This window comes from Crinia signifera, chromosome 7 (assembly GCF_055691185.1).
Source record: "Crinia signifera chromosome 7, ASM5569118v1, whole genome shotgun sequence".
Lineage (NCBI taxonomy): Eukaryota > Metazoa > Chordata > Amphibia > Anura > Myobatrachidae > Crinia > Crinia signifera.
The window spans coordinates 15697654-15721694 of NC_139223.1; the positions used below are offsets into that span (position 1 = coordinate 15697654).

Below are 24041 nucleotides of genomic sequence, written 5' to 3' on the forward strand. Positions count from 1 at the left end.
AATGGAATTTTACCTAGGACAAAGCAGTATACTAATCACAGTGATGCTAGTTCAAATATGACTGTTGCATGAATGGAATTTTACCTAGGACAAAGCAGTATACTAATCACAGTGATGCTAGTTCAAATATGACTGTTGCATGAATGGAATTTTACCTGCAATGAGAAGAGAATAAGACGGGAGTTATGTCACAGCAAGTCCAGGCTAAGTCTAGGCGACAGTGTGCGGTTGTATATTCCTACTTAGAATCTTCCTACTTTGAATTCTGACAAAATTTCTAAAGCCAGATTTCTATAGCCAGCCAAGGCTTAGTCAGCCTCCAATACTCTAGTACCTAGTAGTAGTACTACCTACCTACTAGGCTGCTATATATAATTTAATTAAAAAATAATACCTATCCTCCTGCAGTGCTGCGAGGAACTGTAAAAAATAATACCATGCTGCTGGTGCATTGACGTGTGCCACTGAGTGCCAAGCAGTACCTAATAAAATTAATTATTATAAATTCTGCTGGTGCATATAGTAGTCTGCTACTGCTGTAACTACCTTTTGTGGTGGCCACAGGCAGTGCTACTGCCTACCTATCTAGTATTTTCTCTACCTACTAGGCTGCTATATTATTAATATTTAATTAATTTAATTATATACTGTATAGTCCACTGGTGCTGCCTGCACTGAATAGAGGCTGCCAGTATTTTTTACTCAGTCCACTGTTGCCACTGGCAGTGCTACTGCCTAAGTGTACCTACCTAGTACATACTAGGCTGCTATATATAATTTAATTAAAAAATAATAGCTGTCCTCCTGCAGTGCTGCGTGGAACAGTAAAAGAATAATTCCATGCTGCTGGTGCACATAAGTGTGCCACTGTCAACCAGTACCTAATAAAATTAATTATTATAAATTCTGCTGGTGCACATATACTAGTATTGCTGACATGTCTACCTGTCTTGTGCCTAGTACTGCCGTATCTACCTGTCTTCTGCCTAGTACTGCCATATCTACCTGTCTGGTGCCCACTGCCTAATACTGCCGTATCTACCTGTCTGGTCTGGTGCCCACTGCCTAATACTGCCGTATCTACCGTCTGGTGCCTAGTACTGCCGTATCTACCGTCTGGTCTGGTGCCCACTGCCTAGTACTGCCGTATCTACCTGTCTGGTGCCTAGTACTGCCGTATCTGTAATACCTGCCTGCTGGTGCATACCTACTGACGTATTAATTGCACTCCAGTGGCGCTGTCCTGTGACATAACTCCACAAAAATAATGGAGATCCAAAATATGGAGGTAAAAAAAAAAGGAAAGATGAAGATCCACTTCCTCATAGTTCTGAAGCTGCTGCCACTAGTCATGACATAGACCAGTGGTTCCCAACCTGTGGTACGCGTACCCCTGGGGGTACGCGTCCACCTGCTCGGGGGTACGCGGCAGCCCGGCCTGTAATGGCGGCCGCGGCAGTCAGACAGGTTGCTGGAGAATGACGTATGCGGCGCCGGCTTCTGAGACTGAGGGGAGAAGAGTGCATTGCGCATCTCTCCTACCCCTCAGTGTGCTTCCCTGTGACTTTCCGCCCGTCCGCCAATCAGAGCTTGCGGGCCGGCAGCCAATCAGGAGCTGGCCCGCGAACTTTGATTGGCGGGCAGCCTAGTCACAGTGAAGGGAAGGAGAGATACGCAGTGTGCTGTACTCTCCTTCCCTGAGAGAAGCAGCGGCGGCAGCTACATGGCAGGGGGACACTGGACTGTCCTCTCCCCAGCAGCAGCATCAATGGTGAGTGTGCTGCTGCTGGGAAATACTATGGGGGCATTGCTGGCACTGTGTGGGCATACCATATTGCTGGCACTGCGGGGGCATATTTATTTCTGGCACTGTGGGGGCATTGCTGGCACTGTGGGGCATACTTGTTACTGGCACTGTGGGGCATTGCTGGCACTGTGGGGCATACTTGTTGCTGGCACTGTGGGGCATTGCTGGCACTGTGGGGCATAATTGTTACTGGCACTGTGGGGCATTGCTGGCACTGTGGGGCATACTTGTTGCTGGCACTATGGGGGCATACTTGTTGCTGGCACTGTAGGGGCATTGTTGGCACTGTGGGCGCATACCCAGTACCAGGGGGTCATACCTGGCACCGTGGTGGCATTCCCATTTCTGGCACTGTGGGGGCATACCTGGCACCATTGGAGCATATGTGTATCTGGCACTTTTGGGGGCATATGTGTATCTGGCACTATTGGAAGGCTAACGTGATCCGTTGGAATGTCTGTTGCTTCAGTAATAGAGATTTGACAGTGTTCTGTTATTTTATATGCTGTCCGCAGAATGGGCTGAGCTTATATTGTGGTCAAGTGGTTGCACTTTTTTTTTTTTTATCGTCATTGCCAGTATGACTTGCCCCTGTTAAGCCACACCCTTCAATTGAGGCCACACCCCTTTTAGGCCATGCCCCCTGAAAAATTTCACGAGGGGGTACTCATAAATGAAAAGCCTAATCAAGGGGTACGGGAGACAAAAAAGGTTGGGAACCACTGACATAGATGATGAAATGCCAACAACGTCGTCTGCCACGGCCGATGCCCAGTGTGAAAGTAGAGGGCATGTACAATCGAAACCAAAGTTCGCTAGAAGGAATCGAAAAAGTAAATGTAAATCGTTGGAAGAGAAACTTAGACTTGGCAATATGCCATTTACGACATGGAGTGGCAAGGAACGGCTAAGGCCATGGCCTAAGTTCATGACTAGTGGTGCAGCTTCATATGACGATCAAAGTCATCCTTCTCTCCACCCGCCCAAGCGGAAATTTAAGAGTGTTAGGCTGACACGGACTAAAAAACTCTGAAAACAACTCAGCCTTCTAAAGACATATCCCAAATCCCCAAGGAGTGTCCTAGGGTGGCGGTGGTTGTGATGCCTGACCTTCCCATAACTGTATGTGAAGAGGTGGCTCCTTCCACCATTTGCAGTATGCCCTCTGCATATGCTGGAAGGATCACCCACAGTCTAGTTCCAGATTTTATTAATGAAGGTGATGTTGTACACCAGGAGGAGGATACTGATGTAGCTGGCACTGAGGAGGAAGTTGACGAGGAGGATGGAGAGGTGGTTTGCTTAAATGACGCACCAGGGGGGAATGAGGCACCGGGGGGGGGGGGGGGGGAGTTGTTGTCCATGGGATGAAAAAGCCCATTTTTCATGCCTGGGCAGAGGACCAATAAATCCACCTCTACAGTCTGGAATATTTTTTATCTGAATCCGGACAACAAATGTATTGCCATTTGTAGCTTATGTAAAACTCCAATAAGCAGGTGTAAGGATCTTGCCCACCTAGGGACATCCTCCCTTCGACGTCACCTAAACAACCTTCATAAATTAGTGTTTAGTTCAGGAACTGGGGCTAGCAGTCCAGGGACACCTTAATCCCTTGGTCCTCCTTTTGGTGCCAAGCGCCTGAAAAGTACACCACCAACTCCCTCCTCGTCAAATTCCTCCTCGATCCGCATCTGGGGGAGTCCTGGAGGCCATCTCACCTGTATGAATGACTCCATAGATTCCTCCGGAGGATCCTGCAGCGCTACGCCTACTACTACTGCCGCTGCTGCTGTTGCTGCTCCTGGAAGTCAGTCATCATCCCAGAGGGGAAGTCGTAAGACCGCTACGTCTTTCACTAAGCAATTGACCGTCCAACAGTCATTTTCCATGAGGATGAAATACGACAGCAGTCATCCTATGGCAAAGCGGATAACTGCAGCCTTGACAGCTATGTTGGTGTTAGACGTGCGTCCGGTGTCCGCCATCAATGGAGTGGGATTTAAACGTTTGATGGAGGTATTGGGGGAAATTTACTAAAGGAAATTTGTAAAAAATAGGTGTATTTGTATGCAGAAATACACTTATTTTTGACATTTACTATCCCGAAAATATGGCAATTCGTATTCGTATTGATAGAACATCAATACGATTACGAATTGCCGTATTTTCGGGATAGTAAATGTCAAAAATAAGTGTATTTCTGGATACAAATACACCTATTTTTAGACCTATTTTTTACAAATTTCCTTTAGTAAATTCCCCCCATTGTGTCCCCTTTACCAAATCCCGTCTAGATTCCACTTCACTAGGCAGGTGATACTCGCAATGTACAGGGACATCAGAAAAAGTGTCCTCAGTGCCCTGAAAAATGCGGCTGTACCCACTGTCCACTTAACTACGGACATGTGGACAAGTGGATCAGGGCAAACTAAGGACTATATGACTTTGACAGCCCACTGGGTAGATGCATCGCCTTCCGCAGCAGCAGCAGCATCTCCTGCATGCCAGCACCTTCCAAGGCAGGCTACGCTGTGTATCACCGGTTTCAGGAAGAGGCACAACCCCGACAACCTCTTAGAGAAACTGAGGGAAATCATCTCCCAGTGGCTTACCCCCCTTAGACTCTCCTGGGGATTTGTGGTGTTGGACAACGCCAGTAACATTGTGCGGGCATTAAACATTTCCAGCACGTGCCATGTTTTGCCCACACAATAAATTTGGTGGTGCAGCATTTCATAAAAAATGACAGGAGTGTGCAGGAGATGCTTGCGGTGGCACGCAAAATTTGTGGACACTTTCGGCATTCTGCCACTGCCTGCCGAAGGCTGGAGCGGGAGCAAAACTCTGTAACCTGCCCTGCCATCAGCTTAAAGAGGTGGTGACGCGCTGGAACTCCACCCTCTATATGCTACAGAGGATGGAGGAGCAGCAAAAGGCCATTGAAGCCTACACAGCCACCTACGACATAGGCAGAGGAGCGGGGCTGCACTTGACCCATGTGAAGCGGTGAGGGAGGAAAGGAAACACCCGCCTAGCCAGCCAGATAGCGGAATCCACCCTAGCGATCAATTGAGTGACAGAAGTAGCAGCCAGATAGCCCTCACATCCCACATAGGGGTCTTGTTGGCTGCTTACCCGTACATGTACGGTTAGGTAGTAAGATACCGGTTGCTGAAAAGCGATAAATCTCCAACCCAGGGGTCCTAGAGAGGGGGAGGAACTCTTCCATCTGCCACCTTCAAATTGATTAGCCCCCTCCCCTCCACCCATTAGGCAATGATTTAAGAGACGACTGCTAATAAATGAATAATAATAAAAAAATTAAACAATCAGATTAGACTTCCGGTTCCGGAGCTGGAGGAGCACGCTGCTCTAGCTTAGAGCTCCGTGCCTCCCAGCCTTACCATCACCGGACCGGACCCGCAGGCATCCTAGCAAGCCTGCCTAACACCCCGCTAAACACCCCGTGACGGCCCCCGCTGCCTACCTGATCCGCCTGAGGCACGCTCCAGCCGCCCTGACGCCGCGATCCCGGCTCCCTCCCGCAAGCCGCCATTGATCCCAGCCGGCCGCGTCCACGTGACCTGAGACGCGGCGGCTGCCTCGCTGCTGAGACAGACGGGGGGAACGGACACCACTGGCGGGGCACCCCGGACGATCGCCCTACCTCAACCCCACTGGAGAACAGCTCCCCGCGATCGCCCGCCATTGTGCCTGACCGCCCACACCTAGAATACCGGTGACGCGGAGGCGCCCCGCACGCAGCACTGCAGGAGGACCTGGAAGGAAACACACCTGTGATTCCAAGCTCCACAGCCACGACACATCTGACTGTGAGTAACCTAGGAGCAGAGGACACACCATTACTGCTCCCTCCTGACTCCCCCTCCACCTCCCATCGCCAAGCCATTGGGAGAGACAGACCTAGCCATCTCACTCCCCTCATCCCCTGGCTGAATATTATAACAGCCCAGCTATAATGGCGACCATCAAACCCGATAAGACACAGGGGACCCCAGTTTCTGAGGACACCCCTAGGCACCGCTCCTCTAGTCGCAGCACTAGGGACAAGATGGCGCCCGCCCCGGCTACTCAGCTCCAGAACAAGCAGCCACAGCCCACTGGCAGAGGGAGGAAGGGGGCAGACACTCTGGAGACTCTGATGCCTGCACCACTACCCACAAGCGAGGACTCATCCTCGATACCAGACCCTGGATCCCCTGCCCTTTCTAGTCCTGGCGATAACCCCCCCCCCCCGACCTACAGGTGCATCCCCACTACCACCTCCCCATCAACAACAGGAGCCCCCTATACAGTAACATACTCCGCTATGGTGAAAGCCATCCAGGACACAATCAGCCCCATAATGGAGGCCCATGCAAACAAGGTGACACAGGCAGTGCAAGACTTAAAGTCACAATACAAGCAGATATCTAAGAGACTCACCACCACCGAACAAGTGGTGGGAGAAGTTTTCCAGGACGTCGCAGAGTTAAAAGATAAGACAACGCTTATGCAGAAAACACAGTGGCCCTTATTCTGATCTCGGCGGTACGGCCCGCGTGCGGCCGTACCGCCGATGTTTTCACTCTGCACATGCGCAGAGGTCACTCTGCGCATGTGCAGGCGAAATCGCCGCACAAAAATTTTATACGCCGCAAAGGGGGCGTATAGGGGCGTGAGGGGCTTAATAGCCTCATTTCCCTATGCATACGCCCCGCGTTTCATGGGCGTTCCCATGCAAACGCGGGGCGTATGCATGGTAATGAGGCTATGACGCCAGTGATGGGGGCGGAAAGCTGACATCGCCGGATGTCAGCTCTCCGCCCCCATACAAGCTTTCACACGGACGATTGTCCGTGTGGTCTAAGCTTGCGTGAGCTGGTGGAGCGTGCGGCCCTGCCTTCGATGGTCGTCGACCATCGAATGCAGGGGGCAGCTCCCACCATGGTGGAGGCGTACGCCCCACCATTTTCATGCGGATCGCCAGCCGTGGCGATCCGTCTTGTAGGCGGGGATTGGTTTGTGCGGCCGGAGCAACGTATGCGGCTCCGGCCGCACAGATCAGAATAAGGGCCAGTATCAGATCCAGGCCAAACTAGATGACCTTGAAAACCGATCCCGTAGGAATAACTTGCGAGTGGTGGGAGTCTCTGAAGGGACAGGCCCTCTTTATCTTTATCCAGACCACACTCCCTGAGCTCCTAGGAATCTCCGAGGAATGTGAGGGAATGACCGTCGAAAGAGCCCACAGAATAGGCCCGCAGAGACCCTCAACTGACTCCCGCCCACGCCCTGTTATATTCCGATGTTTGAACTTTGTCCATAAAGAGGCGTTGTAGACAGCGTCCCGACGCAAAAGAGATCTCACCTGGAATGATACAAAACTATACATCTTTCAAGATTACTCGGCAGAGGTCGCCAGGGCGAGGAAGGAGTTTGCCCCCTTATGTTCACGCCTAGCAAGGAGTAACCGAAAATTCGCCCTGATGTACCCGGCCCGGCTCCGTCTGTTCTCTGGTTCAACGTTTAAAGACTTCTCCACAGTAAAGGACGCGGAGTCCTTCCTACAAGAAGAGAACACCGGGCCGCCCTCTCCATCTTTGTTTTCCCAAGATCAGCCTGCTGATGAAAATAATGAAGCCTAGGATTTTTTTTTATTTTTTTTAGGGTTCATCGGTCATCCAATGCTAAGTGTTGTTGAGATCTAGAAGTTAATTGAATTGAGATGTTGAAAACTTGCATGACATTGTTCTGATGCTGAAATGTCGGGGTGGGGGGGGGGAGGTTGGGGAAATTCCCCCTCCCCCCCCTTCCCCGACTGAACATTATTTAGATAATAGTATTTTGTTTTTTCCTTCCACGTTTAAATAGAAACAGGTTTGCTAGGAGTACAGATTAAGCAAATTAATACATTGATAATTTACCGGGTCTGGAATGGCGGGCGAAAGCCCTAATCTACACCTAAATAGGTGCCATATAGTACCACCTTAATGAGGCAGAAGAGGCCCATGGTCTGCTGGCTCGGATCTTGGGGCGCCTGCCTGATCTTGCCACACCTGCCACTTCCCGGAGGTTACTTAACTATGGATTGCTACATTTGTATATGTGTTTATATGTTTGTTTGTCTGTCTGTTTATTGGTTTGTCTCCAACAAGACGAAGATGGTGAGAGGGCCTCTCGTTGGCCATCTTGCTGGCACGATAATTTTGTTAATCCCCCTTTTTACCCTCATGTTGTTCCCTCTCTTGTGTCAGATTGTGTCTAATGTCATAATTTTTATCCGTAGAATGTTCATGTTCACAACTAAGCTCATAATGTTAAGATCAGAAGACGTGGTGGACTCCAGGACCTGTAAGTTGCCTTCCCCTCCCGACTGACAAATGACATGCATTAAGGTTGGTACGATTAATGTGGGGGGCTTTCACTCCCCTGCCAAGCGTAAAAAAATATTACTATACCTATCCAAACTGGCCCTAGACATAGTATTTATCCAGGAAGCCCATCTGGTCTCTGCGGAAATCCTAAAACTAAATACCTTGGGATGGGCTGTATTATCTTCAGCCCCATACAATTCGAAAGCTAGAGGGGTGGTCACACTGATTAGAAGAAACATTCCAACAACAACTCATTCAGCACAGGTAGACCCTGAGGGACGCTATACCATACTAGATGTAACTATAAACAATTCCAGATATATTCTGGCTAATATCTATGCACCTAATACAAACCAAAGCCAATTTTTCATCACTCTAACGGCTAAACTGCTTCCTTACGCCCACCAAAATATAATCCTAGCAGGGGACTTTAACTCAGTGGCATCTGCTGCCTTAGACAGAAATACCGTGTCCTCTACCAGGCGCACTAACCCCAAATATGGGATCCAATACCTCCTCACGCAGCTGCAACTAATAGATGTATGGAGGGCATGCCACCCTATCGAAAGGGAATACACTTGCCTTTCGGCAGCACATGGCACTCTTTCGAGAATCGATTATGTTCTGATTTCCTCTTCCCTTTTTCCTAGGGTGGAGGGGTCAGAACTTGAACCCATAACAATTTCGGACCATGGTGTCTGCTGGATGGCAGTGGCAACGTCTGTGGATAGGGGACCAGTTAAACAGTGGAGATTCCCATCCCAGTTGACAGATACCCCATCTTTCCGCAACATGTTAGAAGCGTCCTGGATGGACTACACAAACAATAATCCCCAAACAGAGGAAGACTCCCCCTCCCTATTTTGGCAGGCCTCCAAACCTGTCCTAAGGGGAAATATCATGTCTTACACGGCCAAGCACAGAAAAGATTCCCAAAAACTATATATTGAAGCCCAGTCACGCCTTACTGAGGCATACCACAATTTCCAGACTTCTCCTACCCTAGCAAAAAAAAACAAATACACTGAGCAGAAAGCACTCTTTGATGCCCTACTGGTCCAACTAGAGTCCAAACTCACTTTCCTGTCCCGGGCAAGATTCCATAGATACGGCAATAGGTCTAACCGACTGATGTCTAACTTGCTTACAGGACAACATCCCCCCTCGATCATACAAGCCTTACGCAGAAAAGACGGCACAGTAATCCATTCCGGACAACAAATAACTGAAACACTACATGAGTTTTACGAGACACTCTATGCCCCCCCACACATAGATGAACAATAAAGAACAACATTTTGGGAACCACTCTCACACCCAACTCTAGATACTGACTCATCCAATACCCTGATAACCCCTATTACAGAGGAAGAGATTCTGGCCACAATTCAGACACTTAAGACAGGAAAGTCACCAGGCCCGGACGGCCTGTCCAATGAATATTACAAATTACTTGCTCCCAAGATTGTCAAACCACTTGCGGCCCTATTTAATTTAATACTACAAGGCTCCCCCCCCCCCCTATACTTCAATTCAGCCATTCTTAAAATTATTCATAAACCCGGTAGAGACCCACTACTCCCAAGCTCCTATCGCCCTATTTCACTCCTTAACACGGACTATAAAATTTTTACAAAAATACTAGCGGACAGGCTCAAGTTCAAACTTCCCTCCCTGGTTCACCCCGACCAAACGGGATTTGTTTTGGGCAGGCACTCTGCACTTAACGTGCGTAAAGCATTAACAGTCATACAGTGGGTGGAATCCACAGACAACTCTGAGCCTTGCGCTCTACTATCCCTAGACGCCGAGAAGGCTTTTGACCTCGTTACGTGGGACCACTTATTCTTTACGATGGAAAAGTTTGGGCTGCCGGAGGAGTTCACCCGCACAGTCAAACTACTATACTCGGGGTCATCCTCCCAAATATTATCAAATAACTATATGTCTAGCCCCATACCACTATTTAGGGGGACAAGGCAGGGCTGCCCCCTGTCTCCCCTACTGTTTGCCCTGGCAGTAGAACCGCTAGCTATAGCACTGAGAACTTCTGAGGACTTTACAGGTGTGCGGGTGGGCTCCTCCGAGGTCAGGCTAAGCCTCTTTGCGGACGATATATTATTATTTATATCTAAACCCAATACCTCCATACCAGCGATCCAACATATTATATCACACTTTTCCCATTTCTCTGGCTTTCGAGTAAATTATGACAAATCCAGATTGTTACCACTCTCAACCCTTTCCACAACACCAGACACATCTCAACACACCTCGCAATTCACTGTATGCACACACACACTCAAATACCTAGGAGTTCTGATCCCAAGAAAACTGAAAGATCTCTATAACGCTAACATTCCCCCCTCCATTATATCGGTCGACAAATTGTTCTCTGGTTGGATGGAATTACCTTTGTCATTGGCAGGCAGAATCACTGTAATCAAGACAATAGCCTTCCCTAAGCTGTCCTATCTTCTACAGATGTTGCCACTTCAAATCCACAGCACAGACCTACAGAAACTTAAAACCCTATACCTCAAATTTGCTTGGGCAGGGAAGAAAGCCCGCATACCATTTAGTAGACTTAAACTAAGCAAATCAGATGGCGGATTCGGCATGCCTGATATACAAGCCTTCTCACAAGCAGCCCATTTTAGGTATATCACTGACTGGTTTACCTCTAAATCAGAGTATACCATCCCCATATTGGAAAAGCAAATATTTAATCAGTATTCCCCGGCAGCTCTGCTACACGCCCCAATAAGACTTATCCCCAAGACAATTAGAGATTCCATCCTGTTCAAGGCGACTTACAGGTCCTGGAGGCAAATCAACAGGGCCGTACATAGACGGTTCACCTCCTCACCATTTACCACTCTCTGGGGTAACCCCTTATTCCCCCCTGGTCTGGAGGGTGCGGAGTTTCTCGGCTGGAGAGACAAGGGCATCACATGCATACGCAAAATATTTGACCCAGGGGGTGGAATACTCCCATTCTCAACGTTGCAGGAGAGATTTGAGCTGCCCCACCGACAGTTCTATATGTACCTCCAGTCGAGACACTTCGCGCAAACACACCTAAAACCAATGGACAGGGAAGCAGATGTGGACCCAATTTCAGATCTATTGAGACCAGATTGTATACTGGGATATAGAATCAAATATTTATATTCCGCCCTAATAGCGACAGATAAGGAGGCACATTACCAACAACTCCAAACTAAATGGACCAAAGATATCCCAGACCTGTCACCCTTACCTACTATACTTAAAAAACTCCCAGTCACCATGAAACACTTGCAGTCGGTTGCTTTACAAGAGACACACACAACATTTTTAAATAGGGCATACATAGCCCCGGTACAGAGGGCACATTTTGTCCCCAGTGATACGGGAAGATGTTATAAATGTCAAAAAACAAATGCCTCGTATTTCCACAATTTCTGGGAATGCAGAAAAACCAGAACCTTCTGGGACAAGGTAATAAATTTTGTCAATTCTACATACTCTCTGAGACTCCGAAAGCAACCGACTGCATGCTTATTCCTATATTTTAGAGATTGGGACCTTGGTCCAAACAAGGGCCGGATCATCCCGACTCTTACTATTATACTAACGATTGCAAAAAAATTGATATTAACACATTGGATTCATAGGACTTCCCCATCCATCATGGAGTTAAAGCAAAATATCTTAAACACACTGTTCTATGAGAGACAGGCGCTGAGAGCTGATCTTGAGAAAGGAGCAGGACGCTTCTATAAAAAATGGGGGCTCTACATCAGCAGCTTAGACCAACTAACACAAAATAGAATCCAAAAAATGTTTGAGACTACGACCTGGTACTTGCTCAGACAACTATCCACCTGAATTAAACTAATTTGGCGATGCCACCCACGTTTTCTTTGGCAACAAGAAGATAAGAATCACGACATTAGAACCGTCCAAACGGATAATTTAGATAAGGACTTTTTGCTTAATTTGGCTACTGTCTGACGTCTCCCCCCCCCCCCTCCCTTACCCTCCCAATACTCTCCCACCCCGTTTCCCCTATTAGACTTATAGATAAGATAGTAAGATCTACTGTTTTGTGAGACTGAAAGAGTGAATTATTCGGATTAATATACCTAAAAATCCATGTGGTCCCCATGAGACTTGGTCCCATGATTGATCGTAAACATTCTGACTATAATACAAATAAGTTTTACAAGTATGACAATTTTCTGGCGATGGTGTGTATATTGGTGTAACTGGATATGTATCCCATAACACCTGATGTTTTGAACAAAGAGTTGCATAGATATACCTAATTATTACCATATGGCGGTTATGTCTCGCAATTTATGTATATGTATATTTTATTCTCTTTCTTATGTACTGAATAATTGAAAAAGACAATAAAAATGTTTTTCAAAAAAAAAAAAAAACAATCAGATTAAATTAATTAATAATAATCATAATCACACAATCAAGCCAGATAGGGGTCTTGTTGAATATTAAACTGATCGAAACAGTTACACACTTGCACAGAAACTCTGTGCTGCATGAATCGCCCACTGCTCCTTGGCTGCACTGTATAAACAGTGCACAATCAAGCCAGATAGGGGTCTTGGTACTTGTTTTGAGGTTGTAGCAGGGGAGTGCAGCTACTCGTTAAACCTTGAGCGAAGATCAGTACTTCTCTATCGGGAAAGAACATCCAAATCGACCAGCTTCGGGAGGGACGCATGTGAAGCAGTGAGGAAAGGAAACACCCGCCTAGCGAGCCAGATAACTGAATCCACCCTAGCGATCAATTGAGTGAAAGAAGTAGCAGCCAGATAGCCCTCACATACCAGATAGGGATCTTGTTGGCTGCTTACCCGTACATGTACGATTAGGTAGTAAGACACCGGTTGCTGAAAAGTGATACATCTCCAACCCAGGGGTCCTAGAGAGGTGGAGGAACTCTTCCATCTGCCACCTTAAAATTGATTAGCCCCCTCCCCTCCACCCATTAGGCAATGATTTAAGAGATGACTGCTAATAAATGATTAATCATCACAAAATTAAACAATCAGATCACATTAATTAATTAATAATAATCATAATCACACAATCAAGCCAGATAGGGGTCTTGTTGGATGTTAAACTGATTACGTTACACACTTGCAGACAAACTCTGTGCTGCACAAAACGCCCACCGCTCCTTGGCTGCACATGGTAAACAGTGCACGATCAAGCCAGATAGGGATCTTTTTGGGGCATAGTTTTTTTAACTGCCATCCTGTCTGCCGCTGCAGTGCCACTCTTACATGAGCCACGTGTTTGTGCCGCACACTTATGTGGCTTAGCATAGTTTTCCAGCTACCTTGGTGCAACCTTTTGCCCTAAAAACAATATTGTGAGGTGTGAGGTGTTCAGTATAGACTGGAAATGAGTGGAAATGAATGTTATTGAGGTTAATATAGCGTAGGAGCAAAAAAAAAAAAAAAAATCAGAACCCAAAAATCCAAACACAAAACGTTCAAGGGGGTATTTTGGCAAAGCCCATTAGAACTCAAAACCTGAAGGTAATCAGAACCCAAAACCCAAAACACGAGAAGTGGCCGGTGCACATCCCTACTAGTAATAATAATAAAAGTAAAAAATAAACAATAAAAATACAGCTACAGTATATATGAAAAATCTTTTTAGAGATTGCTTTTTATATAGAACTCTCTATTTACCCTTTATTGTATTATAATATAAAGAAAAAGACATAAAGAAAAATATTGTTCTTTTAAAATAAATAAATAATAATAATTGAACCCTAGTTGGCATATTCTATCATTTAATAAATAAGAGAAAAGAAAATAAATAATAGAATATGTATCACCACCAGTGAGACAGTGATGAGAGACTTTGCTTAGGAATATGCCAACTAGGGTTCAATCCCGAATAGGATTTATTATATATTTTCTGGATGTATATACACATATATTATTATTTATTTATTTATTTTGAAAGAACAATATTTTTCGGTACTTGTTTCCTAGCAGGGTGCCCATTACGCTGTAAGCGGAACGCGTCCTCCCGACCTTTTCATAGCCTCACTATCCATGTCGGCGTGGAGTTGACTTTATATAGTGTGGCGAGCGCAGCGAGTCACCGAGCCCGAAGCGTGGCGAGGAGACTCGCGGGGCTCGCTGCGTTCGCATACGCTTCGGGCTCGGTGGTTCGCTGCGCTCGCCACACTATATTAAATCAACTCCACGCCGACATGGATAGTGGGGGTATAAAAAAAAAGTTGTGAGGACGCGTTCCGCCGCCGCTCACCACGCTTCTGGGTGGCATGGATAGTGGGGGAGGGCAGTGAAACCTCATTGTATGTCATACAAGTGTATAGCTAATCGCATGCGATTTTGCGGGAGGTGCGATGCAATGCAATCATTGTTTGGTTGGGCTTTGGCGCTGCCAAGCTCTTAAGGGTTTCCCGGTCCCTTATGGATTAGAAATAATTGTTTAGTTGGGCTTTGGGGCTGCCTACCTATTTCTACCTAATTCTACACCAAAAAATCAAGCACGGACCACACAGGTAGCAATTAAGCCCACCCGTTTAAGGGATCACAATAGGTAGGCAGCGCCAAAGCCCAACCAAACAATTATTTCTAATCCATAAGGGACCGGGAAACCCTTAAGAGCTTGGCAGCGCCTAGAGAACATACCGACACGTTAGTGAGCGCAGTGTATCACCCCCAAATCTTTCTACAATGCAATGCAATCCCGTAGGGCCAACAGAGCAGTGAATAAATTACATAAAAAAATCGCATCGCATGGCACTATAATGGCCCATGAGATGCAACACAATGCGATTTTGCTACGGTAGCGTACGTAAGAAAACTGGACGCCCTGCTAGGAAACAAGTACCTATTTTTCTTTATGTCTTTTTCTTTATAATATAATACAATAAAGGGTAAATAGAGAGTTCTATATAAAAATGAATCTATAAAAGGTTTTTCATATATAACTGTATTTTTATTGTTTATTTTTTACTTGTATTATATATATGTATATATTATTACCTATCTATGGTGTTATTTCTTATTTGTATTTGTGTCTCCATCTGGAAAAATCATATAGGAACGAAATAGTGATGTATATTTACTCTCTCCTATGTAAAAAATAACTTCATTAAATAGAATGTGCTGGAAACAATGGTTTCCAGCACACTAAGTATAAGAACCAGAGAGCGCTTAAGTCATGAATTGCTGCCTTAAATGCAGCTGCTGATTAGGGGATGGTCAGTCTCCTGGTAACAATTTGAAAAAACAAATCGGAAAGCAGCGCTTAAATGATAAGAATAGGTGAATCAATTGTACTTAAAATATCATTTTAATGAGGCATGTAAGAATTATGTAGCCCAATTTATTAATGAATAGAAGTTAAAAACAACATCAGAAATTTGTGAAAATAAATGAAATGACCCACAGTGGGGTTGGTATATAACCTGCACTGTCCACAATAGCAGCAGTCCCGATTTTTGATGGAGTCCACACGGCGTATAATCCGGGGGGCTGTCTGAGGGAGTCCTTGTTGATGGCTTGAATGGGACTACAACCTCTCAGCAAATTGTAACCATATATGCCAGGTGTGATTAAGCTAGGTCTTTGTCTTAATATTATGCCTATTATATTTTGCCTATTATAATGAACCCCATACATGGGGATCCAGGATAAAATGACAGGGGGGGCACCATGATAAAAGAGGGTTTAGGTGGGGGAGGGGCGGTGTTAGTGGTGCCAGTGTACATACTAAGAGAGCGGCAGAGAGAGGGTGGGAATGGGATTAAAAATAGGCCCTGGCATTTAAAGTACGCAGGCCCACCATTGCGATAAAGGTGAGGGATGTAGTTGTGCGCGCGCCGAAGGCGCGCTCCGTTAAAGGGGGTGTGACCACTCAACAGGGGGCGTGTCCTTGAGCGTAGTGTACCACACCATATACAACTTCTACACATTATGCAACAAAATACTAGACCCCATTATACTTGCCCCTTACACATGATGCCACATGGCTTGAGCCAAAATTCACATAATGCCACATGGACTGTGTCAAAATTTACATAATGCCACACGGATTGAGCCAAATTCATAAAATGCCATACGGATTGAGCCAAATTCATAAAATGCCATACGGATTGAGCCAAAATTCACATAATGCCAAATGGAATGAGCCCAAATTCACATAATGCCACATGGATTGTGTCAAAATTCACATAATGCCACACGGATTGAGCCAAAATTCACATAATGCCACACGGATTGAGCCAGAATTCACATAATGCCACACGATTTAAGCCAAAATTCACAATACGCTTCATAAACAGGGACATTGTCCACCAAAGGCACGCATTAAACATTTACACCATAATGTCCATTACACGTTAAGTTACACGCCATTATGTCCATTATGTGTTATGCCAAACACCATAATGCATATTATAAATTATGCTACATAAGTGCTGCTTAATTACATGCTCATTGCCAAGGGTTCCATTCTCATTGCCAGAGGTTCCATGCTCGTTGCCATGTGGGATTACATCATGGGTCTTCAAACTGTGGCCCTCCAGATGTTGTGAAACTACAAATCCCAGCATGCCTTGCCACAGTTTTAACACTCCCTTATAGCAAAACTATGGCACGGCATGATGGGATTTGTAGTTTGACAACATCTGGAGGGCCACAGTTTGAAGACCCATGGATTACATGCTCATTGCCAAGGGGGAATACATGCTTGCGGTAAATGGGGGACAGCCGCCGCCAGGCAGAAGTGATAGCCACTGACAGTGGCAGAGCCTGGCTGTATTCAGAGCACTGCAGGTCCCGGCTATTTGAAATAATACCCCTTTCACATCAGAAAATGCATTCCCAGGTTGGCCCCTTTTACACCAGCCTAGTCCCTGCATTTTCTGGTGTGAGGGGGAGAGAAAACCACCCCTCCCCCCTTTAACCAGTTATCTCATTTAACTGGCTATATCTTCGGAACCAACTGACCCATTTACATGAGACAAGTATCATATTGAAGAACTTTTGAGTGGGCTTTGAATGATTTTGGTCCAGTGAAACTGGAATGTTTGGTTCTAGAGTAATCTGCCCTCAAAGAACATGAACAGCCATGAAATTACATTTCAAAAATAAAAAAATTGGTTTAAACGCAATATATCTGGAACCGATTGACCGATATGGACCAGCCTGGTATCATATTGAAGGCCCACTACAAGCTTCTGTGATGCCAGGGGGGGAACTGGCAGCCATCGGAACCGGGTGGGGGTCAGAATTGACAGGTCCCATTATCCTATGGGGAAAAAACTTTACAGCTTTGCCAGGCGATATCTCCGGTTCCCAGGGGGCTAGAGACACGGGGCTGGGCTCGTTGGAAAGCCCTGGTCCTCAGCTGACAGGGGTGGGCACGTGCCCGGATGCCCCCCCCCCCTGAATCTGCCACTGGGTAGATCTATCCACCTTGATGGTGTTGTTATCTATATCCAATCTTGCAATGTCCAATCTGACACCCATAGGTGACATTCAGCGAATTCGGGAAATAACCTCACATGATTTATACCCTTTTCACATCGCAGCTAAAAGCCGGTATTTTGCAGATTTAAAAAGGTTTAAAACGGTAATAGCTGCGATGTGAAATCGCCCTAGTGAATTTATCGGTTCCAGAAAAAACGGCATTTGAGAACGCTAAAAAAGAAGGATCCTACACGGTTCAGACACGTTTTTTGTGTAGTATGGTCTGAACCAGTATTTACTACCCAGGCAGCAGTGAGCACTAAGCTGGTCCCGCTCCATGCATATCTAATGAGCGGGACCCAGCGCAGTGCATATTTAATGAGCGGGTCCCCGCACCCTGCATATGTAATGAGCGGGTCCTGCTCCGTGCAGCGCAATGCATATTTAATAAGCGGGTCCCCGCCCCGTGCATATGTAACATAGCAGTTAAGGTTGAATAAAGACTCATATCCATCCAGTTCAACCTTGGTGCATTAGCTTCCTCCCTTGTTTTAAGGACAGTTTTTGATTATTATTTGTACCCCTGTATATTTTTAACCAATAGATGGGTACTTATTTCCTAGCACAGCGCCCGTCTCATTGATTGTATGCCTTAAGTTTAAGGTACTTAAGGCATACAATCAACGCGATGGACCCGATTTTCTGTCAATCACCTGCTAATTTGCCGGTGAAAGAGAAAATTGCGTTGATCGCGTCCATCGCGGCCCATAATAAGGGGCCGAATTGCGACCGACGCGATCAACGCGATTTTCCCATAGAGAATAATGTTAAATTATTTTTAAAGTCAAAATCGGGTTGCTCGCGTCGGTCGCGGGCATTTTACATAGGTGACAATGTGAAATGGGCCAATATGGCCAATTTCACAGTGAATATGTGTCAAAAGTATGTTTAATGCCCCTACATTGTTAACGCCACCCCGCTATTGACACCAACCGAAAGTGTGGCGAGCGCAGCGAGCCCGCGAAGGGCGGCGGTACGCGTCCTCCGATCTTTTCATACCCCCACTATCCACGTCGGCGTGGAGTTGATTTTATAAAGTGTGGCGAGCCCGTAGCGTGGCGAGCGCAAGCTGATACCTGTGAAGCCCGCGAGGGGACGCGGATACCTGTGAAGGCATCCGCGTCCTTTCGCGGGGCGCGCCACGCTTCGGGCAGGGTGGCGAACTGCGCTCGCCACACTTTATAAAAACAACTCCACGCCGATGTGGATAGTGGGGGTATGAAAAGGTCGGAGGACGCGTACCGCGGGTTTTGTATAAAATGGGGGGTTTTGGGGCTTTTTACATTGAAATCAATGTAAAATCGGGTCTCAGGGACCATTTTACATTGATTCCAATGTAAAAATCGGGTCGATCGCGTCGATCGCATCGCATGCGATTTGGTTGGGCACGCGATGCGATTGACGCGATTTTTCCGACCCGATCAATACAATCAAAATCGCGGGCGCCGTGCTAGGAAATAAGTACCAATAGATGTTTGTTCAACCTTATTTTAAATGTGTTTATTGTGTCAGCTGATGCCAAATCTCCACGAAGAGAGTTCCAAAGTTTGGCTGCCCTGACTGTAAAAAAATGTTTTTGTCTAATGGAATGGAATCTTCTTTCCTCTAATCTAAACTCATGCCCCGTGTCCTTGATTCATTCCTTACAGTAAAAAGGGCGTCTGACAGTTCCTTATATTGTCAATTAGTACATGTTTAGCATGTTCCCCCTTAAACGCCTCTTTTCTAGCGCAAACAGTCCTAAATGGTTCAATCTATCTTCATAGCTTCAATTCTCCATTCCCTTTATTAGCTTTGTTGCTCTTCTTTGTACTTTTTCCAATTCTATGATGTCCTTTTTATAGTGCGGGGCCCAGAATTGTACTCCATATGGAGGTCATACTGTACTTTATGTGGTCTAACCAACGCTTTGTACAGTGGCATAATTACATTTGAGTTTCTTGTCTCCATACCCTGTTTTATGCATGCTAGTATCCAGTTCACGTTTTTGTTGCTATATTACATTGAGCACTACACCCCAGTTTGTTGTCTATTTGGACTCCTAGATCCTTTTCGAGTACTGAATTACCCAATTCATCCCCGCTTAGGTTATAACTAGCACACTGGTTATGTCTCCCGAGGTGCATGACCTTGCATTTTTCCACATTGAACCTAATCTTCCATTTTTTTTGCCCACTCATCTAATTTATTGAGATTTCAGTTTCGTGTCATCAGCAAAGATGGAAACATTGCTGAGTATATCCACCCCAATGTAATTAATAAATATATTAAATAAAAGGGGCCCTAGTACCGACCCCTGTAGCACTCCACTTAGTACTGGTATCATATTTGATACTTTTCCGTTTACAACCACTCTCTGTTCTCTATTGTTCAGCCAGTTCCCTACCCATCTACAAATACTTTTCCCATGCCCAGATTTTCCATTTAATTTATCAACCTCTTATGTGGAACTGTGTCAAAAGCCTTGGCAAAATCAAGGACGACCACGTCTACTGTATTTCCATTATCAAGGTTATTACTGACATCCTCATAAAAGCCTAGTAAATTTGTTTGGCATGATCGATTCTTCACAAACCTATGCTGGTTGTTACTGTGAAGTTCTAAATATTTTTGGATACCATACCTTAAAAATCCCTCAAATAATTTACCCACTATTGATGTTAAGCTCACAGGTGTGTAATTAGCTGGGTCATCCCTTTTTCCTTTTTTGGAATATTGGTACTACAGTACCTCTGCTATTCTCCAGTCTTTTGGTACCTTACTAGATGATAATGAGTTTTTAAAAGTGTAATACATTGGTGTTGCTAATTCCTCCTTTAGTTCCAATAGTACCCTAGGATGGATCCTGTCTGGACCTGGGGATTGTTTGTTTTGATTTTGCTGAGCCGTAATGTCATCTCATCTGTCGTGAAAGTGACTTTAAGATCTGAGTTTCTTGTCCCATTTATGGTACCTGTATGCTCCACAGCCTGCTCTTCCCTAGTAAACACTGATGAGAAAAACTAATTTAACAATTCTGCTTTTCCCTTATTTATTTATTTACAGTTTCTTATATAGCGCAGCAGATTCCGTTGCACTTTACAGTAGACAGTGATCAACAAACTGGGTAACGACAGACAGACTTGGAGCTAGGAGGGGCCTGCTGCAAGCTTACAATCTATAGGGATATAGGGGGGGAACACAAGGACAGGCACCAGTAATAGCAGAGCAGTCCCACCAAGTTACAAGTCCAGAAGAAAAGCTATATAATACATAAGTGCCTCAGAGGGTTATGCGTGTAGAACTTAAATAGGATAGGCTGCCTGAAGAGGTGAGTTTTCAGGGAACACTTGAAAGTGTGGAGGCTAGTGGAGAGTCTTATTGTGCATGGAAGGGCATTCCATAGGATGGGTGCAGCCCGATGAAAGTCCTGTAATAGTGAATGTGAGCTAGTGATCCGTGCAGAAGAGAGACACAGATCTTGTGTAGAGCGGAGAGGTCGAGATGGGAGATATTTTGTAATAAGTAGAGAGATATATGCTGGGGCAGTATGGTTAATAGCTTTATATGCGAGTAGAAGTGTTTTGTATTGAATACGGTAAGATACAGGCAACCAATATGTCAGGTTTTGTGAGCTTGGTGAAACACCAGCCGGAGTATAACGGAGGCTGGGTGCTTTAATGTAGGGCTGTTGCATGAACGACAGAATGGATTGAAGCAATTGAATAAAATTAAACCTTTTTTAATGAAGATACTGCGGTACAAAGATATGGATGATGGCACAATGAAATACTGTCGATATTGGTTGAATGATGAAGAAGACAATAATAATAATAATAATAATAATACTTATTTGAAGAAGCTTGAAGATGATTGGATGGTTGGATGATTGGATGATTGAAAGGTTGGATGGTTGGATGATTGGAAGATTAGATGGTTGTATGATTGGATGATTGAAGAATAAAGAAGGGATGAAGATAAGATGAAGTCCAATAGAAGTTTCTTGCTGAATGAGGTCGTGGCTGCCAGGATACCAGGGATACTGGCCAAGGATATTAACCGTCAGGATTGCAGGAGGAAGATGACACCTTTGGGGTGTTTAACCTTGTCCTTATCCTAAAAGGCGGCAGAGGAGTTCCGTGGACAGATATGGCTTGAGCAGTGGACGACCAGCAGGAATGATCACGATAGACTTCACCCAGGAGTTAGAGGAGTCAGCCTGCAGCGGATACTGCAGGAATTGTGAGGGATGCACAGAGATGCTATCTGGTGGACAACATTGTACTGACTGCCGATCTGGCCCGGCTAGTCAGTATTTAAGTGCTGAGCTGAATTGTGATTGGCTGCAAGTGTGACATCATGGCTGGAGCCACGCAGTATAGGCTGTGGACACCAACAAGATGGCTGCCGCCCGTTGTGGCGACAGAAACCAGCCGGCGGAGAATACTACGCAGAGGCGCTGCGGCCGGCGCTTCCCAGCCTGAGGCCTAGAAGGACGCGGACACCATCATGGCGGATCGTGCCTCGCGCTACCCGGAACCAGCACACCAAGACACTGCACACCAGAACTGACACCCGGCAAATGGACATGGAGCCTGGGTGACAGAGCGACAGAATGTAGCAGGTCGGCATTGGCACCAGCAGCCAGGAGGTGAGCGCCAGGGCAGAGGGCATAGTGTCAGAGGTCTGCAGGGCTGGAACAGCACAGGGAGCAAGGGTAGCTGCAATGGTGGTTGTGACAGCACCCCCTCCTTTATGAGTGGCCCCACGACACTCTTTGGGTTTAGCTGGAATTTTTTTGTGAAAGTCCTGAATCATTCTGGGGGCATGTACTTCAAAAGCATTGGTCCAAGATCTTTCTTCAGGCCCAAAGCCGTTCCAATCAATCAAATACTGTAGACCAGTGGTTCCCAAACTTTTTGAATCATGGCACCCTGAAGTATCAGAATATTTTTCACGGCACCCCTAGGCCAAAAGCTAGTTACTAATTTCAGGAAAAATATTAAATTAGTTGTGATTTAAATGTTTTCCTTAGGTCCACTTATGTGGTGAGAAACATGATTCACTTCTGTTTACCCACATATTCTTAATTGAAAGCCACAAGCACTGATTTTGACTATTTCATTGGCCATAAATAACTTGAATTGGTTCTGGACCACCAACCTCGGGTGTGGTATAGTAGCCCGACAGTCGGGATTCCGACAGTCATAAGTCAGACATCGGAATCCCGACTGCACAGCGTGGGGAGCGCAATGAAGCCCCTTGCGGGCTCGCTGCGCTCGCCACGCTGCGCTCGCCACGCTGCGGGCACGGTGGCGAGCTGCGCTCGCCACCTATTTTATTCTCCCTCTATGGGGGTCGTGGACCCCCTCAGGCACCCCTGCAAGTGCTCTAAGGCACCCCAGGGAGCCTAGGCGCACAGTTTGGGAACCACTGCTGTAGACGCTTGAAATTTGTTCAGAACTAAAGGTTTAAGTAAGGAAATGTGAAATGAATTTGGAATTCTTAAATAATGAGGTAATTTTAATTTATAGGCAACTGGATTGATGATCTGTATTATCGGAAAGGGACCAATAAAATGAGGGGCAAACTTCATCGATGGTACACGAAGACGAATATTACGAGTGGACAGCCATACCTTATCACCCACTCTCAATGTGGGAATAGATCTTCTTCTTCTATCAGCAAATTTCTTGTATTTCTGTGAAGCTTTCAATAATGAACTCCTGACTTTCTTCCAATGCTGACGAAGTTGGCGAAGAGTCAAAGCTACCGCTGGGACACATGTCGAAGGTAGATGTTGGAAGTCAGGAACCCTAGGATGGAAGCCATAATTAATAAAAGATGGTGTAGAAGAGGAAGATGAGTGATATTGATTGTTGTGATCAAACTCGGCCCATGGCAACACCTCGACCCAATCATCCTGAGAGGATGAGACATGCAAACGCAGAAAAGTCTCTACATCTTGATTAACTCTCTCAGTTTGGCCGTTAGATTGAGGATGGTAGGCTGTGCTGAAGTTGAGTTGGATCTTGAGAACTTTACATAGGGCTCGCCAGAATTTAGCGACGAACTGTACCCCATGATCTAAAACTATTTCTTTAGGAAGTCCGTGGGTTCTGAAGATCTCTTTGATGAAAAGATTTGCTAATTTAGGAGCTGATGGTAACCCACGGAGTGGTATGAAATGAGCCATTTTAGAGAATCGATCTATGACCACCCAAATGGTGGTATGACCTATCTGATGATGGGAGGTCGGTGATGAAGTCCATCGATATATGAGTCCAAGGACCCTGAGGGATGGAGAGTGGTATCAATGGACCTACTGGAGCTGAATGG

The 24041-nt window shown here is 45.8% G+C and overlaps 1 protein-coding gene across 1 annotated transcript in view; it reads right to left on the reverse strand.

The window, feature by feature from the left end:
• Positions 1 to 24041, reverse strand: part of LOC146021380 (NACHT, LRR and PYD domains-containing protein 1b allele 2-like) — a 60473-nt gene continuing 36432 nt past the window's right edge. Inside the window, exon 3 of the mRNA XM_083155166.1 lies at positions 1 to 155. Coding sequence (XP_083011292.1) covers positions 123 to 155 — 33 coding nt within the window. The 3' untranslated portion in view covers positions 1 to 122. The remainder of the gene's footprint in view (positions 156 to 24041) is intronic.